Below are 19,403 nucleotides of genomic sequence, written 5' to 3'. Positions count from 1 at the left end.
TTTATTATTTAATTTCTATGTATCTTACAGCCTTTTCCCCCATTATAACCTCCCCCCAGTATTCGCCATTAATGCCTCCTTTTGTGTTTAGTTGATATTTTGTAGTGAAATGTTTTGATTTCTTTTGTGTATATTCTATAGTTATTTTCTTTGTAGTTACTATGGGGATTACATATAAAATCCAAAGTTATAATAATATAATTGGAATGGATACCAGGTTAACTCAATCACATACAAACCTTCTGCTCCTGTACAGCACTGTTCCTATCCCTCACCTTTATCTAATTGATGTCACAAATTACAAATTATGTCCTTATATATTGTGTACCAATTAAAAGATTTAGAATTATTTTGTATGAATTTGACTTTTAATTTCTTTTGAAAATAAAAGGTGGAGTGAAAAATTATAATCATTTTTTATATTTATCCATGATTTATCTTTACTGGATATTCTTACATTCATGATATGGGTTTGAGTTACTATCTAGGATCCTTTCATTTCAACCTGTAGAACTCCATTCAACATTTTTTTAGTGACAGTCTTGTGGTATTGAATACCCTCAGCTTTTATTTATCTAAGTATGTCTTAATTTCTGTTTCATTTTTTGAGGGAATTTTTCTGCTTATATAGAATTCTCCATTGACATATTTTTTTCCAGCAGTTTAAATATGTCATCTTATTGCCTCAGGCATCAAAGGTTTATACTAGAAACTGATAATATTATTGTGGATACCTTGTATATGACAAGTTGATTTTCTCTTGCGCTTTCAAGATTCTCCTTTTCAGCTCTTGCTAATTTGATTATACTTCATCCTAGGGTAGGTTTCTTTTGGTTGATTGTACTCAGAGGTTATTGAGCTTGGATTTGTAGACCCATGTATTTCCTCAAATTTGGAAAGTTTCTGGTCATTATTTCTTCAAATAATCTCTCTGCCTCTTTCTTGCTTGTTCTGCGACTCCCATAATGCGTTGGTATGCTTGATGGTGTCCTATAAGTCCATTAGGCCCTTTTCATTTAATCTCTTTTCCTTTTGCTCCTCAGATTCAATAATTACAAATGTATCTTAAAGTTTGCTGATTCTTTTTTTCTGTCTGCTCAGTATTATAAGCAGGAGTCACCCTAGTTTTCTGGAACAGAAGTCGAATAGAACATTTATCTAAAATGTTCACCTCTTAATAGTTACTGTTGTTATTAAATGGATCTTTGACAAGAGATAGTAATCAAGGCAAAGGATAAGACCTGAAAAAAAGGCTGACAGGGTTTCAGTGAAGAAAATGTATTTACTAGAAATGAGGCAGGATTCAGGGGGAACATTGCTCTCTGGCTAAGAATTATCAGCTGGCCAAGTTAATCTGATTGAAAAACACACAGGGAATAGGATGCATTTTGGTGAATAGTGGAGTTTCTTCCTTTTTCTAAATTTCATGGCAATCTCTTCATATTTATTTTCACTTTTAGTAACTTTAAATAGCTTTAAAATGCAAAAATTGCCTCTATTAAATATGACACCCTAGAGGAAAAGGCAGGGTACATGACAACTAAGGAAAATTCCCATCAAATTTGCCTTGAATTATCCTCCTGCTGTGTTTCCTCAATGGCAGGAGGCATAGAGATGGACAATATTTGTATCCCCATGACATAACATCATAATTCCTATTAATATCATATGGTTTCATCACCTAGTTATAAGTGACTTTTCACAAATATAAATTGTACCTACTACAAAGAATTATGGTGAGGATTGTTAGTTAATATACATAACTTAGAATACTGCTTAGCCGAGTAGCATTCAGTAAATATTAACTATTATTGTTATAATTATGATGCATATCACTATTGTTAGCAGGTAACAAGATACAGTGATAGGTCAACTGAAGTTATTCTTATCTAATATTGTATCAATACTCAATATCCCTTATCTTTTAGGAAGGAAGATTTAGAAGTGGTTTATGTATCTTTGGGGCTTTATCTTTTGGAACTCTTTCAGGGTTGGGGAGGGAGAATGAAATCATATTTATGGTAAACAACTGTCAGCTTTGATTTTCAGGTTTAGAGATACTCTGGTAGTATGGCTTTGAGTCCTTCAGTATCATCTTAAAGACTGGGATCTCTGATGGTGGTGTTAGAGAGAAGCTGACAAGTGCTCCTTTGGGCTGCAAGAAACATTACAAAAACAAAGCATGAGGTGATCTATCAGTGGAGAGGCTTGTTGTAATATTTTTAAGCAACTTACAAAGTGAGAACCTTATTAAAACTTTTATAGAAGTTTCACAAAGAAATAAATCCTATTACAATTCTGAAGGTCTTCTGCCTAATTTAGGAATAAGAAATACCAAGAACAATAGGAACTGGGATGTTCAGAGATCAATACTTCCAGACTTAGTTGCATTAACATAAACTTAATTTAGAAAAAGGAAGCCCATGTAGATATAATAGTTTTTAAAGACTGTCATTTTTGTATATTATAAAGGTTTGAATGGACCTTTAGATTTAGGCTTCTGATTTGTCTTCTTTAGAAAACTCACTGCAAAATCAATCTAGTGGCTTCTAAATGATGAAAAAAATTCACCCATCAAACCAAAAATTCCATGTGAGGTACTTTGATACAGGAGGGAATTCATTTGAGATATGACATATCTGTGTATATAAATAAAGGATTATATAAGTTTCTGTGTTGGTTAATTTTAATAACATTATTGATGATAATCTATTTTTCTCAAAATCTTATGAAAAGAACAATGTATTTTTACTTTTTACTAAATAGTTATTAATTGCTGATTATTAATTTGCATATTAACACAATTCCAACTTAACTATCCATATTATACTATTCACCCAGGCTTCTCCTCTTTAAAAAAAGACACTATGAAGAAAATAAATCAAAATAACCAACTATGACCTACAGATGTACACAGAAATGATACTGAATAAGTATTGATTAAAACAAAAGCACTTTAAAAAACAGCATTAAATCTTACCAACTCCAGATGTTATTGATTCTGCATCAATGTCACTTGCTCTCTTTCTTGCCACTTCAGCTAGTGCCAATTCACCCTTGTCTAGTGCAAGGTAATGGATGTCCTTTGGAAATAAAGCAAAATAAAAGATTAACCCAAATTGATCTCAGGTTACAAAGGAGAATTTGAAGGATCTTATTGTTCAGATTACAAAACATACATAGCTGATGAATATTCTGTTTGTATTTTAATTTTCTGTTTTCTTTTCTAGTCCAAGCAAATTTTCTTGAGTTGGAAATCTTGGCTGTAACTAATGGCAATTACTTAAATAAATTATTTTAAGTCTTTAGGGAAAAAGACAAGCTTTAGAATCAAATGTTTGACATATTCGGCTTTGTCAGAGAATAAAAATCTCAGTTGCTATGTTGTTTGATAAGATTTTAATACCTGAGATAGACTCTTCACAATCCAGTTGTTTATTATGATAAGCATCTTACAAGGAATACTAATATACAAATTTATCTCTGGAAATGTGTATGCACATATTACTTTATTAATATTAGTAATATTATTATTATTTTGAATTAAATCTGTCAGCAAATAACCAGTTCCTATTAAGTCTAGGCATTGTTCAGAAGAGAAAGATCAATTACAACACCATTTCTCAATAAGTTTTGAGTCCAAGAGGGAGAAAGACCACTGTAAACAACACTTAATAACATAGTATGACAGGTTTTTTAGCTGGCAGATTTAAGAATGGTGTGGAGGCAAGGAGGAGGAATTTATTGATTTGAGTCTTGAAGGATAAATAAGAGTTATAATGGGAAAATGAATGATATCTGCTGCATATATGTAGAGAAGCTTGAGAAAACACAGTTCTGTCAGGCAAAGGCAGGCCTTTCAATATGTAAGGAAGGTTGGATGTATGGGAGAATGCAATGGAAAATAATTCTAAACAAGTAGGTAGAGCCACTAAAAAGGACATAGAACTCTTTTTTTTTTTTGTCTTTTGTTGTTGTTGTTGTTGTTGTTGCTATTTCTTGGGCCGCTCCCGCAGCATATGGAGGTTCCCAGGCTAGGGGCTGAATCGGAGCTGTAGCCACCGGCCTACGCCAGAGCTACAGCAACGCGGGATCCGAGCCGCATCTGCAACCTACACCACAGCTCACGGCAACGCTGGATCGTTAACCCACTGAGCAAGGGCAGGGACCCAACCCGCAACCTCGTGGTTCCTAGTCGGATTCGTTAACCACTGCGCCATGACGGGAACTCCAGAACTCTTTTTAGTACACACAATGATTGGTGGAATGAGAATTTTAGTGCAGTAAAAATGGAAAAAGAATATGAACAGGAACCCCTATGATGCAACATGGATGCAACAAAAGATTCTCATGCTGAATGAAGTCAGAGAGAGAAATACCATATACTATCACTTATATGTGGAGTCTAAAATTCTGCACAAATGAACATATCTGCAAAACAGAAACACACTCACAGACATAGAGAACAGACTTGTGGTTGCCAAGAGGTAGAGGGGAGGAAATGGGATAGACTGGAAGTTTGGGGTTGGTAGGTGCAAACTATTACATTTAGAATGGATAAACAATGAAGTCCTACTGTACAGCACAGGGAATGATATCCAATTTCTTGGGATAGAACATGACGGAAGACAGTAGGAGAAAAATAATGTATTTATATATGTATAACTGGGTCACTATGCTGTAAGCAGACATTGACACAACACTGTAAATCAACTATACTCTATCAAAAATAAAAGTAGAAAAAAAGAATATGAACAAAGTTTCAATGGGGAAATGTAAGTGGCCTATAATCATGAAAAGATATTTCACTCTCCTAATACTCAAATAAATGCAAGTTGAAAAATGTAATTACAAATTGTATAGGTTTTTTTTAAAGTTATTGCTTACTGGTTGCAGTAAGTAATACTGCAGTTATTACTTATGGCAGGGGGGCGGGTACAGGCACTTACATTTACTGGGAATGTATACTTTATAGAGCAGAGGTCAGTATACTCTGGCATAGTGACCAAATAGAGCTTGCCTTTTGTACAGTCCTTGAGTTAAGAATGGTGTTTACTTAGCATAATGCCCTCCAGGTCCATCCATGTTGCTGCAAATGGCAAAATTTCATTCTTATTTGTGGCTGAGTAGTATTTCATCGTGTATATCCAGTCATCTTTATGGGCACTTAGGGTGCTGGCATAGCTTGGCCATTGTACATAATGCTGCTACAAATATTGGGGTGTTCTATCTTTCTGAATTAGTGCTTTGTTATCTTCAGATATATACTCAGGAGTGGAACTGTTGGATCATATGGTAGTTCTATTTTTAGTACTTTGAGGAACCTCCATACTGTTTTCCACAGTGGCTGCACTAATTTACATTCCCAATAACAGCGTATGAGGATTCCCTTTTCTCTACATCCTCACCTACATTTGTTGTTTGTGTTCTTTTTGAAGACAGCCATTCTGACTGGTATGAGGTAATATCTCATTGTGGGCTTGATTTGCATTTCCCTGATGGTTAAGCAATGTTGAGCATATTTCTACGTGCCTGTTGCTCATCTGTAGTTCCTCTTTGGAAAAACATCTGTTCAGTTCTTCTGCCCATTTTGTAATCAAGTTGTTTTGATGTTGAGATACATGGGCTGTTTATATATTTTGGATATTGATCCCTTATTGGTCTTCTCATTCACAAATATTTTCTCCCATTCAGGAGGGATGTCTTTTTGTTTTGTTATGCTAAGTGAAATTAAGTCAGATAAAAAAAGAATGTATAATATCATTTACATGTGTACTCTAAAAATTACAACAAGCTAGTGAATATAACAAAAAAGCAGACTCACAGATATAAATAGTAAACTAGAAGTTTCCATTGGGCTTAGTGGGTTAAGAACCCAAAATTGTATCTGTGAGGATGTTGGTTTGATCCCTTGCCTTGCTCAGGGGGTTAAGGATCTGGCATTGCTGCAAGCTGTGGCACAGGTCACAGATGTGGCTGGGATTTGGTGTTGCTGTGGTTGTGGCATAGGCCGTAGCTCCAGCTCCAGTTCAACCCCTCATCTGGGAACTTCCATATGGTGCAGGTGCAGCCGTTAAAAAAAAACCCAAAAGACAACCCCCGCCCCCAAAAAACCCCTCATAGTTACCAGTGGGGAGAAGAGGGGGAACAATATAGGGGTAAAGGATAAAGAGCTACAAACTAGTAGGTGTACAATAAACTACAAGGATATATTGTACAACACAGGAAATATAGAAATATTTTATAATAACTAAAAACAGTAAAATCTTTAAAATTTGTGAATCACCATATTGCAACATGTAACTAATATGAAATTGTACTTCAAATTAAAAAAAAAAGAATGGTGTTTACATTTTTAAATGGTTGGAAGGACTGTGCTCAGCCACTTTTAACTATGAATGCTTTAGAATTATGCTGCACACTTGAAATTGTTTCAATCTAAAACTACAGGCAAATAGTACTTATATATGAAACTTATACTCTGATAAAGACATTTCAGTGAGAACTAACATTGTTTGACTTGCAAATAATACCAGGCTGTGTTAAACACTTTCTGCACTGTCAACAATTTAAAAAAGAAGTGAGATTTCCATTTTTTTACAAATTCCCAGCAATACATTTCACTCCACAGCAGCATTTTTCAACCTTGCTACAAGTGCAAAGGAGATTTTGATATCCCAAAGTCTTTTTAATGGTACAATTAAGGAACTTTAACTGGAAGTAATTAATTTTCAATAACAAAGTAATTAATATGTGTAATAACATGTTAAAAGGCAGTTTAATCTTTAATAGAATTCTAAAAATGCCTTCTGATCAGTGAATGCTCAATTAAAACCATGTGGTCATGGATCAATATCAATATTTGGCAGTAGCTATCAATGAGGAAAGAAATTTGAAAACTTTGAAATACATAAAATCTCACCACAGATCAGCATCCACAGATGAATACTGGCATAGATTCTGTTGATAGGAAACACTACCTTTTAACTCTAAATAAGAGAAAAGTTATTCCCTGCAAAATAATTACATTATTGAGAGGCAGGATCAAGATAGTATAGGAGTAAGACATGGTGCTCACCTTCTCTCACAAAAACATCAAAAAAAAAAAAAAAAAAAAACCAAAAACCCATCTACATGTAGAATCATTCCCACAGAACATCTACTGAACACTGGCCAAAGACCTTAAACCTCCAAAATGTGCAAGAAAACCTCCACATAACTAGGAAGAACAAAAGGGGAGAGAGAGAAGAGGGAAAAAAAAGGAATCAGGACAAGACAAGCAGTCCTGCTGAGTGGGAGCTGTCAAAGAGGAAAAAGGAACCTGCACTCTAGAAGCCATCTAACTGACAAGGAGATCGGTTGATACAGAGGGGCCTCACAGCCTCAGAGACAAGCACAGCAGCCAGACTGAGGAGGGAAAAGCAGAGAGAGATAAGCACAAAGCATTGGTGCCACTGTCCCAGACACCACAGCCTGAGATGCTTGGACATGAGCTGGGTGCTGAGACTGACTCTGGAGGTCAGTTCTGGGGATAGGACTAGGGTTGTCTGTGTGGATACAGCCTGAGGGAATAGGGAGGCAGTGTGTCATTGTCTGGAGAGTGGAGTCATAGCGAAGGGAATCCAAGGAGGTCTGGACTCAGAGGAGGAGCAAGGTGCCATTGGTGGGGAGAGCAAGAGGAGGAGGGGCAGACTGCCGTAAGAATATCTTTCTGGGCATGTGTGAGCTGTTGGCAGCAGGGGGCTTCTTATGAGGGGCCAAGGGCAATAAGGCAACTCACATGGGCTGTGAGAGGTGGGGGTAAAGTACTGCAGCCATTTCAGACTCCAGAAGGAGCTGAAAACTTTCCAAATCTAAAAGAAACAGATATCAAGATACAGGAAGCACAGAGAGCCCCAAACAAGTTGAACCCAAAGAGACCACACCAAGATGTATTATAATATAAATGGCAAAAGTTAAAGATAAGGAAAGGATTCTAAAAGCAGCAAGAGAAAAATAGTTAATTGTAAGGGAACTCCCATGAAGCTGCCAGCTAATTTCTCTACAGACACACTACAGGCCAGAAGGGAGAGGCAAGATACATTCAAAATTCTAGAAAAGAAGAATTTGCATCCTAGAATATTCTACCCAGCAGGAATATCATTTAAAATAGAAGGAGAAATAAAGAATTTCTCCAACAAACAAAAACTAAAAGAATACAGCAATACTAAACCCATTCTAAAAGAAATACTGAAAGATCTCCCCTAAATAGGAATGAAGTAAGAAGATACAGGATGGAGGAAATCATGATTGGAAAGTCATCAATTAAATAAGCCAATATATAGATGTAAAAGGAGAAAAACCCTATTATAAAAGCAATTAATAACACAAGGAACAGTAAAAGAATAAACATGAAGATGTTTAAAAAAGGACCTTAAAATCATAAAATGTAGGGAAGGAGAGTAAGAAAATCTTGACTCTAAATCATATGATCATCTCGATAGATGCAGAAAAAGCATTTGACAAAGTCCAACATCCATTCATGATCAAGACCCTCGCCAAAGTGGGTATAGAGGGAACATTCCTGAATATAATCAAAGCCATTTATGATAAACCCACAGCAAATATAATACTCAATGGGGAAAAACTGAAAGCCTTCTCACTCCAATCTGGAACAAGACAGGGATGCCCACTCTCACCACTGCTCTTCAACATCGTTTTGGAAGTCCTAGCCACAGCAATGAGACAAACAAAAGAAACCAAAGGCATCCATATAGGAAGAGAAGAGATAAAACTGTCACTGTATGCAGATGACATGATACTATACATAGAAAACCCTAAGGACTCAACCCCAAAACTCCTTGAACTGATTCATAAATTCAGCAAAGTAGCAGGATATAAGATGAACATTCAGAAGTCAGTTGCATTTCTGTATACCAGCAATGAAATATTAGAAAAGGAATACAAAAATATGATACCTTTTAAAATTGCACCTCACAAAATCAAATACCTCGGAATACACCTGACCAAAGAGGTAAAGGACCTATATGCCGAGAACTATAAAACTTTCATCAAAGAAATCAAAGAAGATGTAAAGAAATGGAAAGCTATTCCATGTTCCTGGATTGGGAAAATCAATATTGTAAAAATGGCCATACTACCCAAAGCAATCTACAGATTCAATGCAATCCCTATCAAATTACCCAGGACATTTCTCACAGAACTAGAACAAACAATCCAAACATTTATATGGAACCACAAAAGACCCAGAATCGCCAAAGCAATCCTGAGAAACCAAAACCAAGCAGGAGGCAGAACTCTCCCAGACTTCAAGAAATACTACAAAGCCACAGTCATCCAAACAGTGTGGTACTGGTATCAAAACAGACAGACAGACCAATGGAACAGAATAGAGAACCCGGAAATAAACCCTGACACCTAGGGTCAATTAATCTTTGACAAGGGAGGCAAGAACATCAAACGGGAAAAAGAAAGTCTATTCAGCAAGCATTGCTGGGAAACCTGGACAGCTGCATGCAAGGCAGTGAACCTAGAACACACCCTCACACCATGCACAAAAATAAACTCAAAATGGCTGAAAGACTTAAACATACGACAGGACACCATCAAACTCCTAGAAGAAAACATAGGCAAAACCCTCTCTGACATCAACATCATGAATATTTTCTCAGGTCAGTCTCCCAAAGCAATCGAAATTAGAGCAAAAAGAAACCCATGGGACCTCATCAAACTGAAAAGCTTTTGCACAGCAAAGGAAACCCAAAAGAAAACAAAAAGACAACTTACAGAATGGGAGAAAACAGTTTCAAATGATGCAACCGACAAGGGCTTAATCTCTAGAATATATAAACAACTTCTACAACCCAACAGCAAAAAAACCAATCAATCCATGGAAAAATGGGCAAAAGACCTGAATAGACATTTCTCCAAAGAAGATATACAGATGGCCAACAAACACATGAAAAAATGCTCAACATCGCTGGTTATAAGAGAAATGCAAATCAAAACTACCATGAGACATCACCACACACCAGTCAGAATGGCCATCATTAATAAGTCTAGAAATAACAAGTGCTGGAGGGGCTGTGGAGAAAAGGGAGCCCTCCTACACTGTTGGTGGGAATGGAAACTGGTACAGCCACTATGGAGAACAGTTTGGAGATACCTTAGAAATCTATACATAGAACTTCCATATGACCCCGCAATCCCACTCTTGGGCATCTATCCGGACAAAACTCTACTTAAAGGAGACACATGCACCCGCATGTTCATCACAGCGCTATTCACAATAGCCAGGACATGGAAACAACCCAAATGTCCATCGACAGAGGATTGGATTTGGAAGATGTGGTATATATCCACAATGGAATACTACTCAGCCATAAAAAAGAATGACATAATGCCATGTGCAGCAACATGGATGGAGCTAGAGAACCTCATACTGAGTGAAATGAGCCAGAAAGACAAAGACAAATACCATATGATATCACTTATAACTGGAATCTAATATCCAGCACAAATGAACATCTCCTCAGAAAAGAAAATCATGGATGTGGAGAAGAGACTTGTGGCTGCCTGATGGGAGGGGGAGGGAGTGGGAGGGATCGGGAGCTTGGGCTTATCAGACACAACTTAGAATAGATTTACAAGGAGATCCTGCTGAATAGCATTGAGAACTTTGTCTAGATACTCATGTTGCAACAGAAGAAAGGGTGGGGGAAAAAATGTAATTGTAATGTATACAAGTAAGGATAACCTGACCCCCTTGCTGTACAGTAGGAAAATAAAAAAATTAAAAAAAAAAAAAAAGAAATTCTTGACTTTTTTTTTTTTTTTTAAAAGAATGTGTTCAAAGCCTATATGACTCTCAGGCTAAAACAAGAAGATATAGGAAGGAGTTAACATACCTGAAAAACAGGGCAACCACAAATCAAAATCAAACAGTACATTCACAAAAACTAAAAAGAGGAGGACAGAAGCATAAAATAAAAGGAAATTATCCAACCAAATATATAAAGGAGAAACATAGAATCAACTGGGAAACAAGGTTTAAAATGGCAATAAATACATATTTATCAATAATTACCTTATATGCCAATGAACTAAATGCTCCAATAAAAAAACATAGAGTGGCAGACTGGATAAAAAAATAAGAGCCTACAATGTGCTGCCTTCAAAGACTCACCTTAAGGCAAACGACACATAAATTGAAAGTGAGGAGATGGAAAAAGATGTTTCACGTGAATGCAAAAGACAGGAAAGCAGGAGTTGCAATACTCATATCAGACAAAATAGACTAAAAGAAAGGCCTTAAAGAAAGACAAAGAAGGTCACTATTTAATGATAAAAGGATCCATTCAAGAAGAGGATGTTACACTCGTCAATATATATGCCCCTTATATAGGTGAACCCAAATACATACCACAAATACTAACAGACATTAAAGGAGAAATTGATGGGAATACAATAATAGTAGGAGACTTTAACACCCCACTGACATCAATGGAAGGATCCTCTAAACAGAAAATCAGTAATGCAACAGAGAAGCTAAGTGACACAATGCAAAAGTTAGACTTAATTGATGTTTTCAGGACAACGCATCCAAAAAAAAAAAAATCAGAATGTACATTCTTTTCAAGTGCACATGGAACATTCTCAAGGACTGACCATATGCTGGGGCACAAAACCTCAACAAATTTAAGGGTATAGAAATTATTTCAGGAAGGGCATGAAACTAGGTATCAACCACAGGAAAAGAAATGAGAAAAAACTACTATATGGAGACTAAACAACATGCTACTAAAAAAACCAATAGGTCAAAGAAGAAATCAAAAGGGAAATTAAAAAATACCTCAAGACAAAATGATAAGGAAAACACAACCATTCAAAATCTATGGTATGTTGCAAAAGCAATTCTTAGCGGGAAGTTCATAGCGATACAGGGCTTCCTCAGAAAAGAAAAAAATATCAAATCAACAACTTAACCTACCATATAAAAGAATTAGAAAAGAAAAACAAACAAAAACCTAGTCAGCAGATGGAAAGAAATCATAAAGATTGGCAAGGAAATCAATGAAATAGAGATTTAAAAAATAGAAAAAAACAGTAAAATCAAGAGCTGGTTCTTTGAAAGGGTAAACAAAATAGACAGACCTCTGGCCAGATTCACCAAGAAGAGGAGAGGAAAAAAACTCAAACAAACAAAATAATAAATGAAAAAGGAGAAATCTCAACAGATACTACAGAAATACAAAAAAAAAAAAACCCATAAGAGAATACTATGAACAATTATATGCCACAAATTTGACAACCTAGAAGAAATGGACAACTTTGGCCTGCCAAAATTGAATCAAGAAGAAATAGATCAACTGAACAGACCAATCACTAAAAATGAAATTGAATATGTAATAAAAACACCCCCTACAAACAAAAGTCCAGGACCATATGGCTTCATAGGCGAATTCTACCAAGCATACAAGGAGGAACTTATTTATACCCATCTTCTAGCTGCATTTACTTTTATTTTTTTATTATTCAAATGAATTTATCACATCTGTAGTTGTGTAATGATCATGACAATCTAATTTCACAGGATTTCCATCACATAGCCCAAGCACATTCCCCCACCCCACAAACTGTCTCCTCCAGAGACCATAAGTTTTTCAATGCCTGTGAGTCAGCATCTGTTCTGCAAAAAAGTTCAGTCTGTCCTTTTTTCAGATTCCACATGTCAGTGAAAGCATTGGATGTTGATGTCTCATTGTATGGCTGACTTCACTTAGCATGATAGTTTCTAGGTCCATCCATGTTGCTAAAAATGCTGGTATTTTATTCCTTTTAATGGTTGAGTAACATTCCATTGTGTATATGTACCACATCTTCTTGATCCACTCCTCTGTTGATGGACATTTAGGTTGTTTCCATGTCTTGACTATTGAAAAGAGTGCTGCAATGAACATCGGAGTAGATGTGTCTTTGCGAGTCGTGGTTTTCTCTGGATAGATGCCCAGGAGTGGGACTGCTGGATCAAATGGTAGTTCTATGTTTAGTTTTCTGAGGAAACTCCATACTGCTTTCCACGGTGTTTGCACCAATTTACAATCCCACCAACAGTGTACTAGTGTTCCTTTTTCTTCACACCCTTTCTAGCACTTATTGTTTGTAGACTTTTGGATGATGGCCATTCTGGCTGGTGTAAGGTGGTACCTCATAGTGGTTTTGATTTGCATTTCTCTAATAATGAGTGATGTGGCTGCATTTATTTTTAACTTTTAGTTTTACTGCTGGAATAGTTGAAATGTTGGGTACATGCAATTAGCTATGTTCATATGTCCCTGGGAAATGGTCATATTCTAAATAAGTCAAGAAAATAAAAGCCCCTTGGCTTTATATTTCATTTTCATGTCTTTTACCTGATTAGGCCAGCAGGTATAAGAATAGAAGACATGCAGTAAAGCTGGTTGAGACTAAGGCTAAGGTACTGTTAAATAATACTATACTAAATATATTGCAAAAGACCACTTCTAGTTATAGTCATAACTTTATCATCCTGACTTTAAATTTAATTAATACTTATTAATCAAAAATTATTCCTCAAATAATTTTGGAATGTCTACTTGCTGCCAGATACAGAGGTGAACTTACTACAAAGTTAATGAAGCATAAGCTTCTCTGCCTCTTATCTGTACATGTCTTAATTAATTCTGTTTTTTGGGAGTTGCCATCATGGTGCAGAGGAAACAAATCTGACTAGGAACCATGAGGTTGTGGGGTTGATCCCTGGCCTCACTCAGTGGGTCAAGGATCAGGCATTGCCGTGAGCTATGGTGTAGGTCACAGACACGGCTTGGATCTGGCATTGCTGTGGCTGTGGCATAGGCCGGCAGCAACAGCTCTGATTAAACCCCTAGCCTGGGAACCTCCATATGCCACGTGTGGCCCTAAAAAGACAAAAGACAATACATAAATTCATTCATTCATTCATTCTGTTTTTTAATTGAAGTATAGTTGGTTTACAGTATTGCTTTGAGGGGTACAGCATAGTGATTCAGTATTTTTGTAGATTATACTCCATTTAAAGCGATTACAGAATAATGGCTATATTTCCCTGTATTGTATAATATAACTTTGCTGCTTTTTTTTTATACACAGTAGTTTGTATCTCTAAATCCCAATCCTTATCTTGTACTTTCTCCTTTCCCTCTCACCATTGGTAAAAATTAGTTTGTTTTCTATACCTGTGAGTCTTTTTGTTTTGTTATATACAATTGTTTTATTTTGTAGATTCAACATATAAGTGATAAGTAGAGTACTTGTCTTTCTCTGACTTATTTCACTAAGCATAATATTCTCTAGTTCATTAAATTATTTTTCTTAAGAAATATAAGCTTCAAGCCCTATAAAAAAACACACATATATACCCCCTGAAGCCCATCAATCAGGGTTTTTACACACTAGTGAACTGTGATACTGAAGCATGCTTAGTTGTTTAGAATCTTGCGTCTGGCAGGCACATGGCAAAAGGAGACATTTTAAGTTGTATAGACCTTGTTTTGTTTTGTTGGTATCTTTTTGGAGACTTACTGTATAAGATTAAAATGGCACATAACAAGTCTAAATGGACAATTTAGATGACAGTAGATCTGAAAAGTGTCATATTGATGAATCCCATCATTTGCTCCCACCCAATCAGGCTTACCTACTTACTGAATGGTTTTATTATAAAAGTGTTACTACTTTGGAAGCAATTTTTCAGAAAAATATTTAGAAGAATGAACCTATTAGCTTCTGTCATTCTCAATGACAATTGTATGATTTGCCATTTGCCAAGCTGACTTCTATTAGTAACATCATTTAGTATTATTAAGTGAAATTGGCTTCCATTGAACAAAAGATGACAAACAGTGATAGTCTTTGGCTGTGATCCAGGTTTAAAATTTCACACATATTCTGTTTGTATCATCTAACATCTAAAATAAAAGACCTGCTTTTCCTGGGAGCTCATTATTTTGCACAGATGACTTTTGTAGTACTGGAATTAATGTGCAAATTTACAACAAAAAGTATTTAAAGCTAAAATACCTTGAATAGATTCTCATCTTTATTAATTTTAGTACCATACCATTTTAATATTTAAAATTTAAATACCGTTGGATTACAATGTTGTATTAGTTTCAGGTATACAGCAAAGTGATTCAGTTATACACATACATATATCTACTTTGTCAGATTATTTTTCCTTATAGGTTATTACAAAATATCAACTGTAGTTCCCTGTGCTATAGAGTAGGTCCTTGTTGGGTATCTAACTTTATATATAGTAGTATGTTTATGTTAATCCCAAACTCCTAATTTATCCCTCCCCCACCATTCCACTTTGCTAACAGTAAATTTGTTTCCTATGTCTGTGAATCTATTTCTGTTTTGTAAATAAGTTCATTTGTATCATTTTTTTTAAGATTCAACGTAAAAGTGATATCATATGACATTTTTCTCTTTCTCACCTGTTTCACTTTGTATGATAATCTCTAGGTTCATGCATGTTGCTACAAATGGCAATATTTCATTCTTTTTTATGACTGAGTGATAAATGTACCACCTCTTCTTTATCCATTCCTTTGTCAGTGGACATTTAGCTGGATTTGTTTGGGCTATCATAATAGCACTTCAACAAACCCTGGGATTGGCTATATCTTTCTAATTATTTTTTTTTCTGGATATATGCCCAGGAGCGGTATTACAGGATCATATAGTGGCTCTATTTTTAGTTTTTTAAGAAACCTCCATACTGTTCTCCATAGTGGTTACACAGTTGACATGCATGAACAGTGTAGAAGGGTACCCTTTTCTCCACATCCTCTCCAACATTTATTGTTTATAGACTTTCTGGTTATGGCCATTCTGACCTGTATGAGGTGATACCTCATTATAGTTTTGATTTTCATTTCATTTATAGTTAATAATGTTGAGCACCTTTTCATATGCCTGTTGGCCATCTTTGGTGAAATGTCTATTTATATCGGGTTACTTCTTTATTTGATGTTGAGCTGTATGAGCTGATAGTATATTTTGAAAATCAATACCTTGTCAGAAGTACTGTTTCCAAATATTTTCTCCCATTCTGTGGGCTGTCTTTTTATTTTGTTTATGATTTCCTTTGTTGTGCAAAATCTTTTAAGTTTAATTAGGTTCCATTTGTTTATTTTTTTCCCATTTTTCACAGAGGCACCTGTGGTGTAGGGAAGTTCCCAGGTTAGGGGTCAAATCAGAGCTGCAGAGGGGGTCTATGCCACAGCTATGGCAATACCAGATCTGAGCTATATCTACCACCTATACAGATCCTTAACCCACTGAGCAAGGCCAGAGGTCAAACCTGTATCCTCACAGAGACATCAAGTCCTTAACCCGCTAAGCCACAATGGGAGCTCTATGTTTACTTTTTAATGTCTATTATTCTAGGAGTTGGATCCAAAAAGACACTGCTGTGATTCATGTCAAAAAGTGTTCTGCCTAAGTTTTCCTGTAGGAATTTTACAATAATAAGTTTTACATTTAGGTCTTTAATCTATTTTGAGTTTATTTTTATGTATGGTCTTAGAGAGTATTCTAATTTTATTCTTTTACAAGTAGCTGTCTTGTTTTTCCAGCACCATTTATTGAAGAGACTATCCATATATACATTCTTGCCTCCATTGTTATAGATTAATTGCCCATAGTCATGTGAGTTTATCTCTGGACTATTTCTATCCTGTTCCACTAATCTATATTTCTGGTTTTGTATCAGTACCATACCATTTTGATTACTATAGCTTTGTAGTATAGTCTGAAAAAGAGAGCCTGATCCCTCCAACTCTATGTTCTTTTTCCAGATTGATTTGGCTAATGGGAATCTTCTCTGTTTCTATACAAATTAAACTCTTTTTCTTTTAGTTCTGTGAAAAATGCCATTCATTGGTAATTTGATAGGGAGTGCACTGAATCTACAGATTACCTTGGGTAGAACAGTCATTTTGACAGTATTGATTCTTCTGTTTCTGTCATCTTTGATTTCTTTCATCAGCATCTTATAATTTTTGGAGTACAGGTCTTTTACCTCCTTTGGTAGCATTATTATATACAGTATTATTTACTGTACCTTTCTAGGGTATTTTAATCTTTTTGATGTGATGGTAAATGGGATTGTTTCCTTGATTTCTCTTTCTGATGTTTCATTATTAGTGTATAGAAAGAGGTTTCTGTGTATTAATTTTGTATTCTGCAACTTTACTGATTTTACTGATGAGCTCTACTAGTTTTCTGGTAACATCTTTCTATGAATAGTATGTCATCTGCAGTGACAAATTTACTTCTTTTCTAATTTGGATTCTTTTTCTTTTTCTTCTCTGATTGCTGTGGCTAAGATTTCCAAAACTATGTTGAACGAAAGAGGCAAGAGTGGGCATCCGATGTCTTCTTCCTGATGTCAGAGGAAATGATTTCAGCTTTTCACCACTGAGTATGATGTTAGCTGTGGGTTTGGTATATGTGACATTTATTATGTTCAGGTAGGTCCCCTCTATGGCTTTCTGGAGAGTTTTTTTTTTATCATAAATGGATGGTGGATTTTTCTGCATCTACTAAGATAATCATAGGGTTGTTATTCTTCATTTTGTTAATGTGGTGTATCATATTGATTGTGGATACTGAAAAATCCTTGCATAAATCCCACTTGAGTATAGCATGTGAACTTTTTAATATATTGTTAGATTCAGTTTGCTAGTATTTGGTTGAGTATTTTTGAGTCTATGTTCATCAGTGATATGGGCCTATAATTTTCTTTATTTGTATCTTTGTATGACTTTGGAATCAGGGTGATGGTGTCTTCATAGAATGAGTTTGGAATGTTCCTTCCTTTGCAATGTTTTGGTATCATTTCAGTATAGGTGTTTACTCTTCTCTAAATGTTTGATAGAATTTACCCATGCAGCCATCTGGTTCTGGACTTTTATTTGTTGGGAATTTTTTTTTTTTTGTCTTTTTGCTATTTCTTTGGGCCGCTCCCAGGGCATATGGAGGTTCCCAGGCTAGGGGTCGAATCGGAGCTGTAGCCACTGGCCTATGCCAGAGCCACAGCAACGTGGGATCCGAGCCGCATCTGCAACCTACACCACAGCTCACGGCAACACCGGATCCTTAACCCACTGAGCAGGGGCAGGTACTGAACCCGCAACCTCATGGTTCCTACTTGGATTCGTTAACCACTGTGCCACGACGGGAACTCCTGTTAGGAATTTTTCAATCATAGTTTCAATTTCAGTACTTATAATTGTTCTGTTCATATTTTCTATTTCTTCCTTATTCAGTCTTAGGGGACTGTATGCTTCTAAGAACTAGTTTATTTCTTGTAGGTTGTCCATTTTATTGGTGTATAGTTGTCTGAGTAATCTCTCGTGTATTTGTATTTCTGTATGTTGATTGAACTCTTTTTTTCATTTCTAATTATATTGATTTGGGCCCTCTCTTTCACCTTTTATTTTTTTTCTACTGTACAGCATGGTGACCCAGTTACACATACGTGTATACATTCTTTTTTCTCACATTATCATGCTCCATCATAATTGACTAGACATAGTTCCCAGTCCTACACAGCAGGATCTCATTGCTAATCCATTCCAAAGGCAACAGTTTGCATCTATTAACTCAAAGCTCCCAATGCATCCCACTCCCTCCCCCTTCTCCTTGGCAACCACAAGTCTATTCTCCAAGTCCATGATTTTCTTTTCTGTGGAAAGGTCCATTTGTGCCATGTATTAGATTCCAGATATAAGTGATATCATATAGTATTTGTCTTTCTCTTTCTGATTTACTTCACTCAGTATGAGAGTCACTAGTTCTATCCATGTTGCTGCAAATGGCATTATTTAATTCTTTTTTAATGGATGAGTAGTATTCCATTGTGGATATATACCACATCTTCCTAATCCAGTTGTCTGTTGATGGACATGTCTTGGCTATTGTGAATAGTACTGCAATGAACATGCAGGTGCATGTGTCTTTTTTAAGGAATGTTTTGTCTGGATATATGCCCAAGAGTGGGATTGCTGGGTCATATGGTAGTTCTATGTATAGATTTCTAAGATACCGCCATACTGTTGTCCATAGTGGTTGTACAAGCTTACATTCCCACCAACAGTGAAGGAGGGTTCCCTTTTCTCCACACCCCCTCCAGCATTTGTTATTTGTGGACTTATTAATGATGGCCATTCTGACTGGTGTGAGGTAGTATCTAGCAGTAGTTTTGATTTGCATTTCTTTAATAATCAGGGATGTTGAGCATTGTTTCATGTGCTTGTTGGCCATCTGTATATCTTCCTTGGAGAAATATCTGTTCAGGTCTTTTTCCCATTTTTCAATTTTTCAATTGT

At 35.9% G+C, this 19,403-nt stretch overlaps 1 protein-coding gene across 2 annotated transcripts in view; it reads right to left on the bottom strand.

The window, feature by feature from the left end:
• WDPCP (WD repeat containing planar cell polarity effector) overlaps window positions 1-19,403 on the bottom strand; it is a 264,105-nt gene that overhangs the window by 8,597 nt on the left and 236,105 nt on the right. Inside the window, exons 14-15 of one of the 2 annotated variants that reach the window (XM_047781958.1) lie at window positions 2,981-3,083; window positions 1,263-2,155 (exon numbers count right to left, since the gene is read on the bottom strand). In XM_047781958.1, coding sequence (XP_047637914.1) covers window positions 2,097-2,155; window positions 2,981-3,083 — 162 coding nt within the window. In that variant the 3' untranslated portion in view covers window positions 1,263-2,096. Of the gene's footprint in view, window positions 1-1,262; window positions 2,156-2,980; window positions 3,084-19,403 lie in introns of those variants that run through there. The other variant, XM_047781956.1, reaches the window with a different exon arrangement.

Source organism: Phacochoerus africanus, chromosome 5 (genome assembly GCF_016906955.1).
Source record: "Phacochoerus africanus isolate WHEZ1 chromosome 5, ROS_Pafr_v1, whole genome shotgun sequence".
In the NCBI taxonomy this organism is placed as follows: domain Eukaryota; kingdom Metazoa; phylum Chordata; class Mammalia; order Artiodactyla; family Suidae; genus Phacochoerus; species Phacochoerus africanus.
The sequence above is the reverse complement of the archived record's forward strand: the minus strand, read 5'-3'. Positions and strand labels throughout refer to the sequence as shown.